At 38.3% G+C, this 22114-nt stretch overlaps 1 protein-coding gene across 5 annotated transcripts in view; it reads right to left on the reverse strand.

Moving 5' to 3' along the window:
- The window catches only part of LOC113118214 (tetraspanin-9-like), a 171999-nt gene that overhangs the window by 67983 nt on the left and 81902 nt on the right, over window positions 1-22114 (reverse strand). For 4 of the 5 annotated variants that reach the window (XM_026287220.1, XM_026287219.1, XM_026287222.1 and 1 more), the window contains one exon: window positions 4388-4467. In XM_026287220.1, coding sequence (XP_026143005.1) covers window positions 4388-4450 — 63 coding nt within the window. In that variant the 5' untranslated portion in view covers window positions 4451-4467. Of the gene's footprint in view, window positions 1-4387; window positions 5551-22114 lie in introns of those variants that run through there. The other variant, XM_026287218.1, reaches the window with a different exon arrangement.

Raw genomic sequence — 22114 nt, forward strand, 5'->3', positions numbered from 1 at the left:
AAATAATTAATTTGCATGTCTCTCAAGGTGTTATGGAGATTTTCTAAAGATTTCTTGCCCTTAAGGAAGAATTTACTTTTTAACCGGGACATGAGCTGCTATAAATCACATAAAAAAAATAAAATAAATAATAAAAAAAAAAAGATTATTGAATTGACAAAAAAATTTGTTGACTAATTTTCAACTTTTTTTTTTATTACATGTAGCTAAAACAGATTGTTTGCAACCACTTACCTTAAAAAATTTATAATTTTTATTTTCAGTGCAGAAGCCAGAAAGGAATAAACAGATCTGCTCTGTTGCTAAGAATTGGCTCAATCTCTTAAAAAGAAGGCCACCCTGCCTACTTCCTCAGGTCCACTACTGAATAAGCATTTATCATATTGCTTCGTCTGGGCCTCAGGCCAAAACATGTATATCCAAAAGTACAAAACAAAAAAGGTACAAATAAAGAGCAAATAGACCATTAACAGTCACACAAGCTTTAATTCTTGTGTTTTTAAGTAATGTGGATTTGTGCAGAACTAATTATATATCAAGATTCTTAACCACTCTACAAAGTCAGACCCCCTGGAAAGAAACATCCCCAACTCATTCACCCATATCCCAGAGCTAATGAGCCCTTCCAGGAGGCGAGAGACAACCGTACAGGAAATCAAAGGTTTTTCCCCAGATACGCAGAAAACCAAGAAGCTAAGTAAATTATGCTAAGGCAAGAAAGTGGTAAACAGCTTTATCTGATGTTCAAACAGAGACTAATTACAAATCTGTCGCATTCGATTCATATTAAATTTGTAGTGCAGACAAAAACCAAAAGGCATAGAAAAATGAAAAGAAGTGGAAGTCCTTGTCATGATTGTTGCCTCAATACAGTCCTCTCTGTGCAGAACTCATTCAGTCTCTTCACTTTATAAAGTGTGTAACAAACACTGTCTGCAGTGTGAAAGACGACAAAAAAACTTCTTCAGTGATTCTCCTGAAAATAAAAGCTGCAGATTAACAAACTTGTCAAGATTTGTGAAAGTTTGTTAAATGAATGCAAGGAATGCAATTTCCTGCTGCAAAGTACAATTAAAGCCTTTAAATCAATTTTATAAAGAAGTGAAGTAATATAAAGAATGAGTGAGAAAGAAAAAACAGCTTTGTTGCCTTGAATGAAAGCTGTGTAGAAAAAAAATATACATAGCTAGTAGGGAGGGTGGAGGGAGTGTACCACTGCCGCAGTGTGGACTTCCACTCTACCGCTCATTCAATCTACAGAAAACACTCCCCTTTCCTTCCCGGAGTACCCTGAGACTGCCACTCACTTTGTGAGCTTTGCAGAAGCACCCACCAGCACCAACATTTCAAACTTCAAAATGTCAACCCAGGTGATTAAATCAACAGGCATCCTAATCTTTTGTTACCTAGGACCAAATGGCAGATAAATCCCCTGCAATCCCTAGAGTGAAACTCAGAATTTATAAGTACAAAGGCGCAAACAAAGAGGCAGCGGCTTTGATAAGGAGCAGCACACCTTTGGAGCAAACTGCTGAGGTGGCAGCACTGTTTGAATAAGAATGTGTTGGATGTAATATGATAATGGCGGAAAAATGAGGCTGTGCATTCAGTCTTTTACAATGGATGTTGTGGTGGGTCATCCTGCTGTAGTGCTTTAGCCAGCCATGAGACTGTAAGAGGATAGGAGGATGAGGACAAAGAAAAACCACAGACCCACTGAAATATTGCTGATTCAGACAAATTACATCAACCAGAATTAAATGAGGTTGTAATGAACCTGGTGAGCTTACGGTATCTGAATACAAGAGACTGTTGGCGCCATTTATGGAGAAGGTATAAAAGAAAGAAGGCCATAAGAAGGCCAAAGCAAAAATTAGTATATCAAATCAATAATCATTAACAATTAATCGGCGATGTCATTTGAGCTGATGTATTTTTTCAGTTTAATGTGCATAACCAGCTATATAAATGGCAGGATTAAATATTTGGGACAGGTGCTAGAGGGTCTCCTGAACATATAATTAAAAGATGAAAATATATTTAAAATATTTTACAATGTACTAGAATAACATTTGATGAAAAAGGGCTTTACAAAATGTGAAAAAAATACCTAATAATAATAATAATAGTGAGCACTAGAGTGTCTCCTGGGTAAAATATTATTGAAAAATAATAGTACCTTTTAACATTAGTTGTAAAAATGCCTTATAAATGTTATTAAAAATATCTAATAATAATAATATTATTAATAATCATAATAATAATAGAAAATATTAAAACTTAATACAAAACAAATATTTTTCAGTAAAACAAAGTTTCAGCTTCACAATACAGTAGTATTATTTTGAAAACATGCTATTTATTTTAATTATTAATGCATGTCACAGCAGCAGGGCTGTCTGAGAGGGCTGGTGAAAACAAAGGGGATCATCATATTTTAATGACTACATAAAACAGGGATTTGGAAGACAAATAGGAACCTGTAAATTGTCATAATTTGTGCAATTCTGCTTGGTCCCACTGGGGCAGATTACATGCATTCCCCATAAAAAAAAAAATGTAGTGAGTCATTTAGACATGGTGAGTGCTGACCATTACAGAGTCAGGAACACAGTGTGACAAAGCTCACCACTAAATGCTCTAATCTGTGCTGATGCTGTCCAGCTCAAACCAAGCTAATCCAACTAAGAAAGGTGAGCCAGATGGTCACGAGCAACTGCTGAAGTTGTCCTGTACAGGAGCCCGATGGCATGCCTGAGGTTCCTGCTTCTATTTACCTAGTGCCTCGAGTTACAACCATAAGCTCTGTGAAGAAGCAGCAGGCGGCAGCACCTGGCTCTCTAAAGCGGATGGAGTGCCAAGCTTCAAAGTTCCACAGCATGGTAACCTTGCGATTCCTGGAGAGCCAAAGCAAGAGAAGTGCGGTCCCAGGGGTTTCATGATACAGAGGCACACTCTCCTATGGAGAACACCAAGCTTCAATCGCCATCACTCTCTGAGGCATGTCGTAACCCTAAATCACACACACGCTGGTAACTGCACATGAATAGCTCTGGGACTTGCCGCCCATGTTGGAATGACCTCATGGGACTCAACTCAGGTCGTGTGAAGAATCATTAAAAGAATATTACAACCAGAACATCTAAATTACCTCTCAGCAGGAGCTGCACTGCTAGCGGCCAAGTAGTTCTTGCTGCTACTACTAATGCAAAGATACTTTCTCCCAACTAACCCTCGTTATTAGACCTTGTTTCTAAGACAGTAATTCAGAATCTCACTGACAGTATGTTGTATCAAAGCTCACAACCTTTGACCGTAATCTACCGTCTGTTCTCATAGCTATGGAATGGGTTTATGCCCCACTAAGCTGTGGGACCTCTGTGGGGTTGTCACTCTGGGTTTATCTCTAGTGAAAAACAGTAGGATTACACAAGCAAAATGACCTGCTGGGAACGACTCTAGAACCTGCTCTGTGACACCACCAGGTTTTTCTTCCTTGCACACAAACCTTTTAGACTTAAGTCTTTTCCAAGATTAAAACAAGTCTCTGACTCTGGTAAAATGACAGGCCACCCATCCTGAACTACAATTCACAACTTAGCTGGGATTTACTGAAGCTCTGGGATTCATACTCAAACATCTCATCACAGAGAGGTGGATGGATGGGGGAAGTATTTTATGCTCTGGCAGACTCCTCACCTCAAATAGTGACTCAGACGTGGCCCAGATATTACTGAGAGTACGAGTGTGAGGTGAACATTGCTAGTTTATGGGATTAACGTTTATGCATGAGTGCCTCTGCACAAAAGGCTCAGCCCAATGTCCTACATACACTCTCTCCCATCTGATTTGAATCCACTACATCCATATTTCTGAGATATGCTTCAGAAACTATCCATCATTTATCAACAGCAACCCATAAAACACTTTTTCTTTTATAAAATGCAAGGGAACAATTTAACAGAGACCATGTTTGTTGATGAAATAAAACAACTAAATGCATTTAACTTAACATTTAAGTTTCTCACTTCAGTTTCCAACAAGTTGTTAGGAGCATATCGATCTTTATGCAAACATCACAGCCTCTCGTAAAAGTGGGAGCATTGCAGTCTGTCCCAGGGAGCCCCAAGAGACTCAAAGGCAGCCAGAAATAGTAGCGAAAATATAAACGAGAGCATAGCTAGCCTGACGTAACATCAGAAAAACACATGACAGGAAAGTCCCATTACCGGCATGAGTCGCTCTGAAGAGCATGCACCATGACATCTCAATGTGCACTTGTTACAATTAGTGAGCTTGTAACCAAATTCTGACCAAACTGTCAGTACCTCACTACCTGTGGAGGAAGAACAAAGCAGAAGTCTAAGAAATTCAAAATGTGACTTACCCAGAAGATGAGGTTGAAGATGAACATCATGTATTTCAGACAGCACAGGCAGCCTCTAGCCATGTTGCACTTCTTGAACTCTAGAAGGAACACAAAGGATAGATCCAGGTAAAAGACCACGTATTTGCTGCCTTTTGGAGACTTGTACTTATTGTTGCCTTTGTCGTCGCCGGACGCCCCACTTTGAGCAGTGGTTTGTGCACGCGGGCCAGTGGACCCGTAAAAGGCACCGGCGGTAAAGCCTCGTCCTCCGAATGGCCGTCCAGAGGTGGAGGCTTGGGCAAAGTCTGAGTCGTGGCTATCCACAGAGGGACTACGGTGAATGGCAGATTCCTCACTACTTGACTTCTCCATGCTCTGGAATGGAAGCCTCGTTCTTTATTTCATTCTCTATCATGTCTCTCAGAATAGCCCTTGAACAGAACCTTGAACTTGCGCTCTAGTGCTCCAAAAAAAGTGCTAATCTTTCTCTTTCACACAAAAGATCAGGATTAAGCCAATCAGACAGCAGCTTTGCAAAATCACTGTAGTGGATGTGGCAGCCCCGTAGCCTTGCTGTAATATCCAGGAGTGCAACTCCCACAAGCAGGTGCACGCTGATTGTAACTGAAGTTTCAGCAGTATTACTTCACCTCTACACTTCTCGTTACCCCTCTAAAAGAGCGTTCACCCCCAGCCCAAGCAATGTCCGGCTTTGTTCAGCTGCTGCTCGATCCGACACTCCTGCCTGCTGACCTCAGCTCTGCCTTTCCACGAGGGAGTTGATGAGTTCCCACAGCCTTCTAACTTCCACCCCCGTTTTCCTCTCAGGATTCTGTGCTCTGGGAGACTCTCTAGAGCTCTCTCTATTTTTTTTATCCTCGTTTGCCTGAATCAATCACGCTGCTGTGATTTAACCAGCCTCTGGCAGAGCATGCTGTTCCTTGCTCCTCTCCTCCTCTTTCTGTCTGCGCTCTCAGTCACTGCTCTGGTGCTGATCCGCGCTATTATCAGCAGCCGCATCTAGTGGGCATTCCCTCCCAACCTAACGCTGAGCTCTCACCTCTCTCTCTCTGCCTGTACTCCACTCAGCCCCTCCCCTTCCACTCAGACCACCAATAAGACAGCAGCTGCTGGTGCTAGGCCCCTCCCCCAGCTGATACAGCAGCTTTAATGTGCTTATCATCATAGTGCTTTATGCCTATACAAGTTAGGTGCTGTCAACTGGGAGGGTGAGTCTGGGAGGGCAAGGATGAATAAAAAAAAATCATGAGCTGATGTTGAAAGGTTGGGGGGCAGGGGGGAAGGGGGTTGGTTGGTGACAGGAGATGAATATGAGACCAAGCACGTGGCTGCACATTTGACAAGTGAGCATGTCAATAAAAAAGAAGCTTTGAGTTACAATGTGCAAAAATAAAACTCAGAATTTAACCATTTCTCAGTCACCCGTAAGTTGCATTCATGATCTGATCAAATAAAACTGTGACATGTAGAGAAATGACGCAGTTATGTGAAACTTGTGAGCATATGAGGAGGTTGGGTTGTAAGGAGCATGGGTAAATTGCCAGTGCATCAGTCTCAGGAATTATAGCACCATTTCAAGCATGGACATTGGATATAAGCTTGGACATACTTCAGGCTTTTCTGCATAATGTAAGGGTTACATCTTAAGTACCTGATGCATGCCGTGCACTTACAGGAAACTTATTTTATACATAACAAAGAATGTAAATGTGAACTGTTTCAATGTCCTTCAAAAGAGTGCATAAGTAAATGGTCAATTAGGTGATTTAACGTTTGAAATAGCAGTATATGGTTCTTTTTAGAGAAACTAAAGCAATGTACTGGCTGCGAGTGGCCATCTGCTCATAATGTGATTTACATGAGCAAATTTTAATTTTAGCAAAATTCCAGATTTGTTTATATCACATTGTGATTGCACCATCAGACCAGTCTATGTTCTTTCTGTCCATATTCACTTGAACAAAATTACTTATTAGCCTCTTCTGAATGAATTGGTGGTTTGAAAAATAATGCTTTTTATGTCTTTTATGCCTAACATTGAAAAGGTGATGGAGTGAGTTAGGACATAGGACTGGAACATAACACATGTCAGATTATTACATATCTCTGTGGGAACAACTGTTCAAACTAGTTTTTAGGTAAATATATTTCCTCTAAATAAAAAATAACACTAAATCATCTTTGCTTAATATAGTTTGATTTAAAAAAAAAAAATGAAATAAAAATGGTGCATGCTGAGCTATTACTATTGCTCATACTTGGGTTAAAATAAAATAAAATAAAATGGTGCATGTTGAGTTAATACTATATTGCTCATACTTGGGTTATAATGAAATGAAATGAAATAAAGGGGCATACTGAGCTACTAGGCTATTGCTCATACTTGGGTTAACAATTTTTTAGGTTGATTTTATGAAAAGTTTAATTGGAATTTTTGAAGCAAAATGCAACAATCCATAATTTTCCAGAACCTCTTGTCATTCCAATACAAATTCCAATTCAACCTCTTGAAGGTCAGGTATGTAACAAATGCAATTCAAAATCCAATTTACAAATGGAAAGGGAGCCAATTCTTAAAATGTGAATATTGCACAACCATATTTTCGATGTAAAAAACCCTTAGTCTTACAACACGTATCTAGGGAGAACAATATCATAGAGACTTGAGGGTCAGCCACAATGGTGCAAGTTACTTTTTTTTTCCCAGTAAGCACCCCTCAGATTTTCCTCAGAAAATAAATCTAGTTCACTTTGCTGTCACGTCTCAGAGACCCTGGACTAAATGGTCAGTAGGCACTAATGAAGCATTTCAAACTGCAAGTGTGAAATGGTTAATTTGGCTACTTAGATCAGCGAATCAGTCAGCTGTCATCGATCGTTGTTTCATCACAATACTGCCTCTAATTTACTTGGCTTTTTTTCTGCAGATATCCACAGTGCACCCTGCATTTAGTAGCACGATTCACAGCTTTAAGCAGCCCCTAATATCAATGCTACTGACAGCTCTGTGGAACGTCTTGATTGAAGAATCAGGCTTTATACAGAGCTGGAAACCCCATGTGGAAATCTACGAAATGCAGAGCCTTTCAGGTTGAAGTTTTCAGTCTGCTAATGACTGATTCAATATTGCTTGCGTCAATGCTGGCACGCAGACTGACGGGCATTCATTTGGCCAACCCTTGGGCTATCTACTCCTGATTCTGTCCTGTTCAGAGAGCACACGCTCAAGACCACTCACTGAATTCGATACCCACAAGAGAGCATGTGGCCTAAAGCTTCAGACATGTATTTGTATGGACAAGTAACACTACTGTAATAGGGGAAATTTGTATAATATCTATATATTACACAGTATATATACATATTATTGTACTTTAGTTAAAATGTACAAATTTAAATGTAAAGAAAAAATGTAATGGTCCCCAATAATTTTTATTAACCATGAAAAACCTGTGAAAAATGTTTCCCATATGACACCGACTTAAAAGATAGTTTACTATTTGATTAAATTTGAATTTAGGGAAGTTTTCAGAGGAGTAACTGACCTCAGGAACAATAGGAAAAAAAAAAGATAACGCGATTTAAAACAAAAATTTGACAATCCACATAAAATACTGTAAATATATATATAGCAAAACTTGTGAATGAGTTTCTTAGAATTCATAGTGAAATCTACTATATGTTAGATACTATATGCACCTTTTCAGTGAAGCATAATTCAAATAACATTAAAAATGCCCAATTAAAACATTCATGCTTTCAAAACTTTCTGATTTATTACCACAAAGTTCAGTAAACAACTGTGGAAGGATGCTACCAGAAGACCCTGTGTGACACACTGATTATACTTTAATTGAAATATATGTTTCTCACTCCATGCCATAATCCAAAAGCCTTTTGTTTTTCTTCACACAATAAATATCTGAAAGATATTCTAACATTAATGAATATTGATAGAGTTCTAATTAGTAATTTAATTGTGTGTGTGTGTGTTACTCTGACAGCTTCAATTAACACATTCAAGAAGGAACTCCGAGATCAAACGTCAAGTAAAGAGAATTAGGGAGAAGAAAAAGTGAATTTAGGCCATCCTGCTATGATAGAATAATGCAAACCCCATGCCAATGTGAATCAATGGAGCCTACATGCCTACAAAACACAGTGATCTCCGCCTCAGTAGTTCCCTTTTTTGACAGTTCACTCCACAAAAGGCCAAACAGTCGGACAAAACAGTGGGGGAAGAAGACCAACTGAGAATCATTAAGAAAAAAACAAGTTCAAAGTCTGCTTAAGTGGATTATTGTAAAGCTACATGGTAGAGTGATTACACAGACATAAAAAAGATCGATGCACACGCAGAACCTTATCTCCACCCGCTTAAATCTAAATTTGTTGCTTTCATAAGTTGAATCTCTTTAATTGCACTGCAGTTGATATCTGTGCTAGCTTTCCCAAGACATTATCTGAGAAATTAGGCAATCTAATTGTGCTGCAAAGAGGATGGAATTGTGTTTAGGTCATCTGTAAAAGCTTCATTACTGAATGGAACTCTAAATAGTTGAGAATAGAGCTATTAAAGACTGCGCCTGTTGAGTTTTGGTGAAACACATTTCTCGGCCAAGCACATGCAAAACCACTAGGAATCACCTGCTGAACTTTTAAAATCAAAACGCATTACAGAAATCGAACTGGAATGAATCCAGTGCCTGTCAAAACAGATTTCCATATGACTAAGACCAATTTGATATGGCTTTATTATCCACTTCACATACCTCCAGCAGATTCCATTAGAATTATAACTTCTCAAAAGGGCGACTGACCTCAGCAGCTGAGAGAAATATTCAAAAACAAGTTACATTAAAGGAAGACAATCAAATAACAGTCAGAGGCATACATTCATTCAAGGTCAAGGCCTTTTTCTTGAACTATACATAAATCTATTCAGAAAGCCTATTTCAAAGCAAAGGGCAAGATCTCAGAAATATCAAAAGCAATTTTTTCTGTTTTAATAACATCAACATGTAGAATGGTGCAATAATCACCTTAAGGCCTTGAAAATGCACTGTTCAGAAACATTTGTTAGTGTGTTGTGTACGTATGCAGGTGTGACAACAAAAGAGAGCCGCAATCTAGACCACACACAACTCTCTGAACAAACAAATGACTGTCATACACTTTGCGCCTAATAACAGATAGTCTCCGTAAAGTCTGGCAATTGGAAGAACAGCGTCTCAACAAAGGTTATATTTAGAAATTCACATTAAATGTCTCATCTCAAACACAAGCGAACAATCTCTTTACTCGAGTCAGATGTTGATTTCATGTGATATTTGCTGGTAAGCCTGGCCTTTTGTGATGTCTGGATGCAGATGAGTCGATAACAAGGTTCTCGCTCATTATCTACAGATTCAAGCAAATAAGGTGGACAATCTGTAAAGTGTTTATAGAGAGGGAAAATTAGGAGTTTATCGTGTGATCAATTCTATGCATTCAAATACATGGCATCGATCAATCAATAAGTCAAAGAAAACAAGATGATGTTCTTTGTAAAGCATACGATGCTGGTTTGATTATGCTTAATAAGTGGAACTTTTTGGAGGAAAATTGAAATGCCAGCACCATTTAATGGTTTACATTAGTATTTTTTATTATTAATCATTTTAAATTACCAGGCCAAGTTCTGCCACCAATGCTGTCAATGTTTAGCAAAATCACAGCTAAAATCAAACAGGCAAACCCTACATGCTCTAGAGGCAGTTATGAAGATGTCTTGCTGGGTCCTGCTGTGACACTATAATAAAAGTATATTTTCACATTGTCAGATAATTTTAAAGCATACTTCAGATTGTCAGTTTGAAATCGAGTTTACTCCAAACTCTTCAGCAGGCAGCATGACTCCATGACCTCGGACCTCTGAGCAAACACGAATGGCACTGGGAGACAAACGACAAGACTGGGCCTCCTGTCAGCTCCGAACTGACAAAGCAGTGGACCACACAGGTAGGCAGGGTGAGAGAGCGAGAGAATGTGAATGAAAGAACAAGGGAAACATGGACCCGGCACCTCAGTCTCCAGTTTAAATGGCAAACCCGCGGCCCCATCCATCAGCGTAACAGCAGATAAGCATGTAAGAGAGCGAGAGGACAGAACAACCTAAACAAAGTAGAGCAAACAAACTTCAACCCGACATTAGCATTTACAGCCTCAGAGGAAACGCTTGGCCTGCGAAACATAACTAAAGTTGACTTTGTTCAACCACTGTATATGAATTCTCTAATAAACAAGTTGAAAATGCCTGAAGCATGTGTAGATTAATGAGCAAAGCATGGCTTTCCACTTTTTGGTCAAGAGAGACTTCTCATACCTTTACGTCAACGGATCAGGGAGTCAATGCATAATAATAGTGTCGATGCACAAATCATTCACTATTATGAATAATTGCACATGAGGAAAAAAACCCACTCAGTCTAAGATGTTGGCTATTCATTCACTGAGTTTAATTGATGTTCACAGAGCGTATGCTGAAAAATTACATTTCGATAAAAGTGTTATGCACCCTACGACACGGAGACGTACTGAATGTTGAACACAACCTACAAACCTTGTACATAAATGGCCAATTAAAACAGCATAGCTGGTAAAATGTTCAGCAAACTGGACATCATCAAAAAATGAACCCAGTCTGTATCTTCCAGAAGGGGTTTATTTCGAGATAATGACCAGCTAACTGTACATTTTCCTGCTAATTACATGCCTGCTTACCACATAAATACTGTATGGACATATATATAAGAATTATTGATTTGAGCTAAAATTCTGTTATTTTATACAGATTAGTGGTTGGGAGAACCTCATAAGTGAGCAAAATGCAAAGCTCTACATAGACAACAACCCTGTATGCAAAAAAATTCCACAATTCACTTGATTTCAATGGAGTATGAGCAATGTCGCTAAGCTAACATGTAACATTTAAATGAACAAAATTGCACTACACACACAAATATTGCATAAAATAATACAAACCTGATTCCAAAAAAGTTGGGACACTGTACAAATTGTGAATAAAAACAGAATGCAAAGATGTGGAAGTTTCAAATTTCAATATTATATTCAAAATACAACATAGATGACATATCAAATGTTTAAACTGAGAAAACGTATCATTTTAAGGGAAGAATGAGTTGATTTTAAATTTAATGGGATCAACACATCTCAAAAAAGTTGGGACAAGGCCATGTTTACCACTGTGTGGCATCCCCTCTTCTTTTTATAACAGACTGCAAATGTCTGAGGACTGAGGAGACAAATTGCTCAAATTTAGGAATAGGAATGCTGTCCCATTCTTGTCTAATACAGGCTTCTAGTTACTCAAGGTCTTCTTTCTTAGGTTTTCTTTGTCGCATCTTCCTCTTTATGATGCACCAAATGTTTTCTATGGGTGAAAGATCTGGACTGCAGGCTGGCCATATCAGTGCCCGGATCCTTCTACACAGCCATGATGTTGTAATCGATGCAGTATGTGGTCTGGCATTGTCATGTTGGAAAATGCAAGGTCTTCCCTGAAAGAGACAACATCTGGGTGGGAGCATATTTTGTTCTAGAACTTGGATATAACTTTCAGCATTGATGGTGCCTTTCCAGATGTGTAAGCTGCCCATGCAACACGCACTCATGCAACCCCATACCATCAGAGATGCAGGCTTCTGAACTGAGCGCTGATGACAACTTGGGTTGTCCTTGTCCTCTTTAGTCCAGATGACATGGCATCCCAGTTTCCCAAAAAGAACATAAAATTTTGATTCGTCTGACCACAGAACAGTTTTCCACTTTGCCACAGTCCTTTTTTGACCTATAGAGTTTTAGCCAGCAACGGCGAATGGCACGGTGCATTGTGTTCACCGGCAATGTTTTCCGGAAGTATTCCCGAGGCCATGTTGTGATTTCCATTACAGTGGCATTCCTGTTTGTGATTCAGTGCTGTCTAAGGCCCCGAAGATCACGGACATCCAGTACGGTTTTTCAGCCTAGACCCTTAAGCACAGAGATTTTTGGATGATATTATGCACTGTAGATGATGATAACTTCAAACTCTTTACATTTTTTCTCTGAGAAACTCCTTTCTGATATTGCTCCACTATTTTTCACAGCAGCATTTGGGGAATTGGTGATCCTCTGCCCATCTTGACTTCTGAGAGACAAAGCCACTATGAGAAGCTCTTTTTATACCCAATCAGGATGCCAATTGACTTAATAAGTTGCAATTATTATTAGACCTCCAGCTGTTCCTTATATGTACATTTAACTTTTCCGGCCTCTTATTACTACAACGGTCTCAGCTTTTGGAATGTGTAGCTCTCATGAAATCCAAAATGAGCCAATATTTGGCTTGACATTTCAAAATGTCTCACTTTGAACATTTGATATGTTATCTATATTCCATTGTGAATAAAATATAAGTTTATGAGATTTGTAAATTATTCCATTCCTTTTTAACTCACAATTTGTACAGTGTCCCAACTTTATTGAAATCTGGTTTGTAGATTAGATACATTAATTTCAAGTTTATCTGTATAGCGCTTTTCATGATGCAAATCATTGCAAAGCAGCTTTACAGGAAATGTAAAGTTTTTACATTACATTTAGTATTGGCTTATCAGTAGTGACTCAAGTTGATGTCCATATTAGGAAATGTACGGTAAAAATCCAGCAGTTAGTTAATGTCGTGTAATCAAAAAGATGGTGAACACTAATTAACAGCAAAGATTATATGTTGATGCATCAAGTTATTTAATACCCTTCAGAAATTAATTTGTTAAAATTAAAATGCCAAACTTTTGTAATTCTGGAAGAGACTTTGCATCAATAGTGGACATACAATTATATATAATTTACAATGGTGCTTCCGTACACTGTCAAAAATAATGTGCATAAAACTGTACCTTTATGAGTTAAACCGCTTGTGATCGGTGAAATACCCTCTGAGGTACATCTCTGTAGATTATCTACCCCTAATGTTTGTATATTAGCTTGTATTGGGGTGTAAGCACACTGTTGTTTTCCGGTCCCTTTCTCTCTCTACACCTCTCTGGAGGAATCGGCTACCGACCTCCACCTGAGCTACAGAAATTATCACAACTTTCAAGCAGCAGCTAAAGAAATACATTTTCTGCCAACACTTAACTCCACAATCCTAAACCAATGGGATACTAGCTCGAGCTTGCTTCCTAATCTAGCTGTAAATGAGGAATCATATACCGCAAAATGTATTGGCTGTGTGACAAATTGTTTATGCTTTTCTATTGCAAGAAGCTTTGGATAAAAGCATCTGCTAGATGCAAAAATTTTAATGTAGATAAAGTACAACTGTGCAACTCTGAGGGCACTGCCCGAGTGACAAGCTAACTGAAACTTTATTTCCCCTGACCGTTTTGGGGAGCTTCTAGTTCTTGGAACAAAGCAATAGCCAAGAAAATAATCACCAAGAACATTCAATCTATTGCTTCGCTGTTAAAAAGCAGTCCATCTCAGACATCCATTTATGAATGATGAAATCTGACGGAAACAGCACATATTCTTTCCCAGCACACATTACTATGGGACGAGTCAGATTTGTGAAGAATATGCAATGGAACTGTCAAACTGTCAAAAAGTTAGACCTTCCAAAATGGTTAAGATGACCTTCACTCATCCAATTACAACAGGTTCCTGTTCCTGTACCTGCCGCCTAAATTCTGCTCAGCATGGAATATGTCACTCAAGCTTGAGGCATTTATGGTAAAGCCATAATTCATCCATCAAATAACAGCTGGAAAAGACACAAGGTTGCTGTGTGCAGATTTCCGTGTCGTCTCCAGCGTAAAACACAAACTAGAGGACCACAGCCAGAATTACACTTCCCCCTTCTATAGATAGGTACAGTCAGTTATCCGTTACCCCCCAAGATTAAAGGAGAAAGAGAGCTGGTCACTTATATTTCGGGAATCTGAGAGGGGGGCGAGGTGGATAAAAGTGTTGTGGTTCATGGCCAACGCTCCCCACCATGTGTGCATCCCTGGAGAGGGTGACGCCGGCCAGCCGGTCAACTTCACCTTTCCGAAGAACCTGCAGATGCTGTGGTCACAACTACAACCTATTTCCAGCTCAGCAGCTATGCGATTATACCAATGATCCCTTCCGCTATCGCAAAAGCCTATAAGGGGCAGTGTTCCTGTGGCGCCTGTCAGGCAATTTGACACACACTTAATCCTCCTCTGTGTTTCATGGAAACAGCAATAGAAAACACATCAGGAGGTATGGAGATAGAAACACAAACACAAACGTCCGTACAGGGACTGGAAACTTTTGTAAATGGAGCTGATCGGGAAAGAAGCTGTCCAAAGTGACTGCTCACTTCTGCTCAAGGTGAAATCTAGAAACTTTGGAGGAAGGCATGTAGCTCATTGGCTCCTGCCTCGTCTTTGATGTTTGTGGGGGAAATTGTAACATGCGGTTCAATGGGAGCAGCTGGTCTGATGGAACCAGAGCTGCTTATACAGCTCCTCGAGGTCAAAACTGTTATAACAAAACATCACTGCCTCTACAGCTGTGGATGCAACACTGCAGGGAAGACTTGTGGCTTACCACTCTTATATTCAAAGCTCTGTTATATGGCGTATTTAAGCGTTCATTCATTAAGCTTACCCAGAATTAGTGTGGATAAGGATTCATGTTTCTAGGTAAAAGGGAAATATGGATTAAACACAAGACGGCAGATGCTATAGCAAGATTTTCCATTCTGTTCTTTAAGAGGGAAGATTTATTTATATCTCATGAATACTACTCAGAAGACTCCTTATAATTTAGATGCAAACCAAGGAAAAACATTAAATGCTTTTACCATCCATACACCATCGTGCAAAAGTTTGCTTTTAGTATAACATTTTAAATGAAATCAATACTTTTATTCAGCAAAGGCACATTAAATTGATTCAGAGGCTTTTATAAGGTTACAAAAGATTTATATTCCAAAAATAAAATGTTGTTCTTTTCAATTTTCTGTTCATCGAAAAATCCTGAAGAAATGTATCACCGTGTCCACAAACATATTACCCAGGACAGCTGGTTTTCAACTTTGATGATACATGAAGAAATGTTTCTTGAGCACCAAAATCAGCATATAAGAAGGATTTGTAAAGAATCGTGTGACACTGAGACTGGATAAGTGGCTGCTGGAACTGTAGCTTTGCAAACATAGAAATAAATGACTTTTTTTTAAAGAATTAATACACTTTTTTTTGTCCCACTTCACATTTGCTGAAAACAGTGAATGAAGTAAGCTAAGGTTAGTTAGTTATACAAAAATGTTTATTAATAAAAGAATGTCAATGCTAACGAAGATGAGACCAGAAAAGACGTGAAAGTGACAAACAGACAAAAACTATGGCTAAAAAAGCTACAAATTAACATTAGCTTGCACACAGGGGAGAATAAATAAGACACTTTTAAAAGGAAATAAAAATATACATCCAGTCCGGGCTGAGCCCTCCTAGAAGAACTGCAGCGTAGATAATAACTGGCCCTCATGCATTTCAAAGAGAAGTGTCTGCTTTCTTGGATTCACTTTATTTTTTATGCTTTTTATGTTTAGAAGTAATCTTCGATATGAAAGGCACTTGTTTATTGTGTATATCAGGCTTGTGGGTATAAAGTTAGAGACACTTCAAGAGTCCTCCTTGAATCATTGTGAAATTTATAAGACTCCCAAATAAGGTTTAAAGCAAAGATGAGCATCACAATGTCTTCTGAGAAAATCATCATGTGCACTAGAGCCATCAGACTTCATAAGACGTAATTACCGCATTTTAAGTTACTTCACAGCTAATCAAATATTAAATTGCTCATTATTTGATGACTATTTTGTAATGATTATTAAGCTATGCTAACTAGTAGGAAATTAGCTTCAGACGAGCACAGGAGACAATAGTTACTGGTGTCAGGGATGTAAACCCACCAGCTGGCCTACCCAGCATCACAATATGGCCAGCTCCCTGTAGTCCATGATCTTAGCTCCAAGATCAGAGACTCAATCTATGGCAGACGTCCTATGTGGGACCATCCACTGTTTACTGAGGCCCAACGAAGCTGTTCGTTCTTCACAGGCTCCAAAGAGGACTACATATGGCATGGAGAGGTGAGCAGAACAGGCAGTGGAGCCTAACATCATGCCCCAGAAGCCTTCCATTCGGGTTTGCATCAGAAAACCATCCAGTGGAGGATTTGAGATTCTTTCCAGGGATGAAGCCAAGCTTCCCCAATCAAAATGGTCTTACCTTGAATAAATAATTCAAAAAACCTCAACAATGTAACAAGCTCAAAGTTTGCGCTTATAAAAGTCTACTTTGAAGAGCATCTAGTTCTCAAAAGCTGGTTTTATCGATCATGAAAGATCAATAGAGAAAAGGTTGTAAAATATTATCACAGGTTTAATGTTCTGAAGCATCACCAAACTGCAAATTTACCCTAAAGCCTCTGTGTACCACCACAGTAAACATTTCAATGGAAACAGCAACAGATTCTTCACACCCACCTCCACAATAAGTCCGCAGATGTTAACACACACACACAAAAAATTAATTGTCACTGATACTAATGAGTGTGTTCTACAAACACGTCAAACTTCTGGTTCACACAATGTCAGCGGATAAACAGAAGTGATGACATTGTTAACAAGTCTATTGACTTTGAGTAATCGCTATAAGGAGTTTGGAAACATTACTTGGCTCTCCTCTGACAGCCTTTTCTGTAGTCAGATACCCTTGTCTGCATTCAGAAGGAGACTTCAAATTAATCTCAAGGTATTTAATAATATGGCTGAGGTACAACATTCTAAATTATGTTACATCTCTGGCATACTAATCACTGCACAGTTATAATAATGTGACAGGTACAATATGCACAACCAAACTATATGTACTTTAAACTCTAACTATATATATTTGTTTAAATTAATTATCAACCTGCCAGACACATTCATTCTCTTCCAAGATAATTGGAATCCTTCACATTACAATTTCCAAAATTCTCAAGTTGCAAATTTCCAAGAGGACTTGGAGGCAGTGTAAGAGACACAGAGAAAACCAAGCAGCTGCAAACCAATCTGCAGACACCTGCTGACGGCCGAAATACATTAGAAAGGCCAACAGTACATATAATATCTTCTGCATACGTTGACACCATCATTCCATATCTTGAGGAACAGTGATGTAGATGAGGTCTGACAGATCACCGCAAACTTCAGAGACATGTGTGCACGAGGAAAAATATTCAAGCTTTCTGTGCCATGATACCATCATTTTTAAATCACTCTCTAGAGGCGCAAAACCTCACTCATGATTTATAGGCAAAGTATAACATCCCCGCAGCCCACTGGCTACGGATTACAATATCTGCCTCCCATGTGTAAAAATCATCATCTGTGTCATGAAAAATTAAGCCATTTAGGAGGAAAAAGTGTGTTTAAGCCAAGCTATCATCTGTTTTTGATTGTTCGACTCCTAGCTGGAAGTTTAATTTCACAAAGCCGATCTTTTGCCATAAAAATGGCTTCAGCATGGGGCTTAACCAACATGCTGCAAAAAGCAGACCCTCGAGTAGAGTAACATCAGCCCTCTTTTTCATGTTCTCAGACGAACACCCTGGTTGTGAGTGCTTATGTGTGGATCAGGTAAAACTGCCCTCTTTAGGTCGAGAGTCACACTGCTCTCTCATAAAAGGGTCTATTAACCAATGAGCTTTTTTTGTGCAATGTGCATTTTTGATTTAAACCTCTGCTGAATGCATGCGCGTTGCTGTTATATTGCTGGATGAGAGTGGTGGGTGGTATAATGAATATTTACAGTGTATTCAAAATTATATTGTTACAAATACAAAATGTACAATGTGACTTTAATTTAAAATAGATAGATAGATAGACAGATAGCTAATCTCTACCACTCCACATTACGAAAACCGGGTTTAGACACAAGTGCATCTTTAACACATCCCTCTATGCCTGAAATATTTCAATTTGCAGTAGCCTAAAACTGCTCATCTATCGGTTTTTATAGAGAACAGAAGAATATTAAAGTAGACGATTATTTGAAGTTTATAGAAGATGCCCTCATAGCTAATCAAATGTGTGCGGGGGTCACTTAGCTGCACTTCAAGTGCCAAACTGGCCCAAAACTGGTTTATTTTATTTAAAGCTGCAAAAAGTTGTACTATTAAGAGTGCTAGTCATTTTAAGTATTAATTAATAAATCAATACATTTGTATATGCATTGTATATGCAACAGAAATGTAAAAAAAAAAAATCTTGTAGTAAATCTTGCAGTCTTGTAAAGTCAGCTGAGTGGTTCAATTCTAGTTCTAGATGCCTGCTTTGGGTCCCTTGGCTCCAGGATGTCTGCAGCTCCATGCTATTCCTGATACTCCACAGGTTTGTATGTACAAGTGTGTCTCTAAGTGTGTGTGTGTGTGCTCATGTCCTATTGGGTATCTGTAACCTGGTGCCTTAGATTATTTATGAGAACACCTAGCTGTGTGAGGTGATTTAAGAAAACTGCTGCATGAATTTCTTGATTTATAGTTACTTTGGTTTCTGCGTGACCTTAAAAAGCACCATAGAACACAGACAGATGCATAAAACAAAATTCAAGGAGATAAAATACATGTTGATTCATTGTCTGTGAATGACAAGCATGTGACAGAACTGCGTTCCAGCATTTCAAGGCCCTGTTGACTTAGAGGTCCATCTTTCTAATATTCAATTTTAAAGCCATTTTGCGATGCTAATTACACCAAAACTTCCATTGATCAAGGTGGCTCGTTGCCCAAGGTGAAGTGCCCATACTTTCTCATTTTTAAATTCCCATGGCATGACAGGAGCTTCATAATTATTTCTGCTGTAAAGGCCAGGACTGAGTCACAAGGTTAAGGGATTTCAGAGATATGATGTATATTTGTCTGTGAATAAAATGCTGGAGGCAGTTTGGACAAAGTAAAAACTGAAGAGGACTTAAAGGTCAAGCTGAAGAAGCTTCATCTATGAAACCTGTGATGTCTGCACTGTTTCATACTCACAGCAGCGATTTGCGTTCGGTTGCAACATTTCCGCCTATTGACCTGTCTTTCAGCCTCAAGTCATATTTCATGTGGTACAATTAAATTGGCGAGGCCACGGAGTGTGGAACATACCTTGATTGAATTCTCTTTAAAGTCTGCTGACAGCATAGAAATAGAACAAGGTAAAGAAGATGAGAGTGAGAGAGAAAAAAAAATCCATGAGAAACCACTAGAGGAGTAACACTAAATATAGAAAATACTGCCAAATCTGTGGAGCAAGTAATTGTATTTCACGACACATGTTGAAACAGATGATCAATCAGTGGGAGACCCCCAGAACTATGACATTCATCTCAAGCGATTGTTTTGAAAATATTTACAGGGAGAACAAAACGTAATTTGCACTCACTGATGAATCGTCCCTCCCTCACGAGCAAGCTTGACGTTCCCTGGAGCTCCATGACTCATTTTTGACACTAAATGGATTGCTTACTAATTTACAAGAGTCACACGTGGGTATTGGGTATTTTCCTTAATATAAAAAATAGTTCTCTATTTTAAAAAATGTCCCAAGATAGCTATAATAAAAGCAACAGCAACTAATAAACTAAAATTTCCCATTTTACAGAAAAGGCAAACCTAGTGAAAAATAAATGTATTTCAAATACATTTATTTCATGCTAAGTATACTACAAATAGATTTTCATATTTATGTACTTAAAATGCCATGCAATTGAACTTTCGGTACTAAATTGGAACAATCTTTTTTTTTTTTTTTTTGTACTTAATGCACTTTAATTCTGCAGAAGTAGTGCTGAAGTCCAACTAAAGATACTGAAGTATATCTGATTGTGCTAAAGTGGAACTGTTACAAATATACTTTAAATATTTAGCATTTAAACCTCTGAGGTCTAAGGATATTTTTTGGGGCCTGGAGAAGTTTTGTCATGCCCTGACATTTTTGTTTTTTTTTCAGTTTCTCATAAATATCTAAATGGCTAAAGTCTAATATCACTGTAATCAGCACAAACTGGGCTATAATAATATGTGAGCAGCATGTATGTACATGATTGTGTTTTTGAGAAGAACAAAAAATGTTATATGTGGTTAGTGAAAAACTAAAAATGTTAAATCACAAGACAATCCTCATTAAAAGGGACATTAAAACACATTTTAGGCTTTTTATTCAAGAAATGTGCATTGTGCACAATTAGTACACCAAATAAAGTATAATCATAATTTTTATATAAAGTCTTGAGTTATCGGTCAGTAAATGTATTAATAGATTTGAACTATACTTGGTATGAAATAAATGTATTTTAAATATTTTACTTTTTTACTAGGGAAACCACTGAGGAAACTATAATCTCAATATTGATTGTTTTCTTTTTTCTCCTATGATATTATTGGAGAGAAAATGTACTTTTGCTGTTGAGTTACCCGCTTTTGAGATTTTTCCACTGAGAGAGGAGTAATCTCACATCTCCTCTAAAGTTTACCAAAAGTTTCTCAAGAATGGATCAAATTGTACTTGAATTTACCAATATACCAACATATGAAATTAAAAATCAACAGTTCCAATTTGATCTCAACCATTTCTCATCGTATTCTCTTTAAAGAACAAACAATGTGCTATGATCCACATTCAATTTACAGCTCTAAAACTCTAAATGCACTCTACATTGCAATTGACAATATTCTTGTTTGTGTGAACTGACAATTCTTCAACTTTAAAGAATGACCTCTGAACAATAAAAAGGCTTGTGAGTAATTAAAGGAAAAATGTATCCATCTATCTATCTGCTGCTGAAGCACTAATGAAGCACAGGTTTCTTTAATAGAGGCCTTCAGCTCATCTGTATTTTGGGATTGACTGTTTCTCATCTTTTTCTTGAAAATATTCCACACATGCCATATGGCGTTCAGGTCAGGCATGTTGGCTGGCCAATCAAGCACAGTAATATAATGGTCAGCAAACCACTTGGAAGTAGTTTTTGCACTGTGGGCAGTTACTAAGTTCTGCTGGAAAATGAAATCAGCATCTCCAAAAAGTCAGCAGATGGAAGCATAAAGTGCTACAAAATTTCCTGGTAGATGGTTGGCAGCCCAAATCATCAGTGATTTCAGAAACTTCACACTGAGATTCAAGCATCTTGGATCCAGAATAAAGACCTTGATTTCTAAATCAAATGCAAAAATGTGAAAAGAGGATTTTAGATCACTGAGCAACAGTCTATTACTTTTTCTCCTTAGCCCAGGTAAGATGATTCTGATGTTGTTTCGGTTTCAGAAATGGCTTGGTAGCCCTTTTCCTGAAGACATCTGAGCGTGGTGACTTTTGATGCACTGATTCCAGCTTAAGTCCACTCCTTGTAAAGCTAAGTATTTGAATCGGCTTTGCTAGACAGTATTCTCAAGCTTGCAGTCATCCCTGTTGCTTGTGCACCTATTCCTACCCAATTTCTTCCTTTCAGTCAATTTTGCATTTTATATGCTTTGAACAGCAACCCCTTTCAGTAATGGCCTTCTGTGACTTAACCTCTTTGTGAAGGGTATCAATGATTGTCTTCTGAAACATTGTCAAGTCAGCAGTCTTCTCCACACAAACTATAGCAAGGAAATCTCACATGCTTATAAAATAGA

The sequence above is a fragment of the Carassius auratus genome, chromosome 18 (assembly GCF_003368295.1).
Source record: "Carassius auratus strain Wakin chromosome 18, ASM336829v1, whole genome shotgun sequence".
NCBI classification, from domain to species: domain Eukaryota; kingdom Metazoa; phylum Chordata; class Actinopteri; order Cypriniformes; family Cyprinidae; genus Carassius; species Carassius auratus.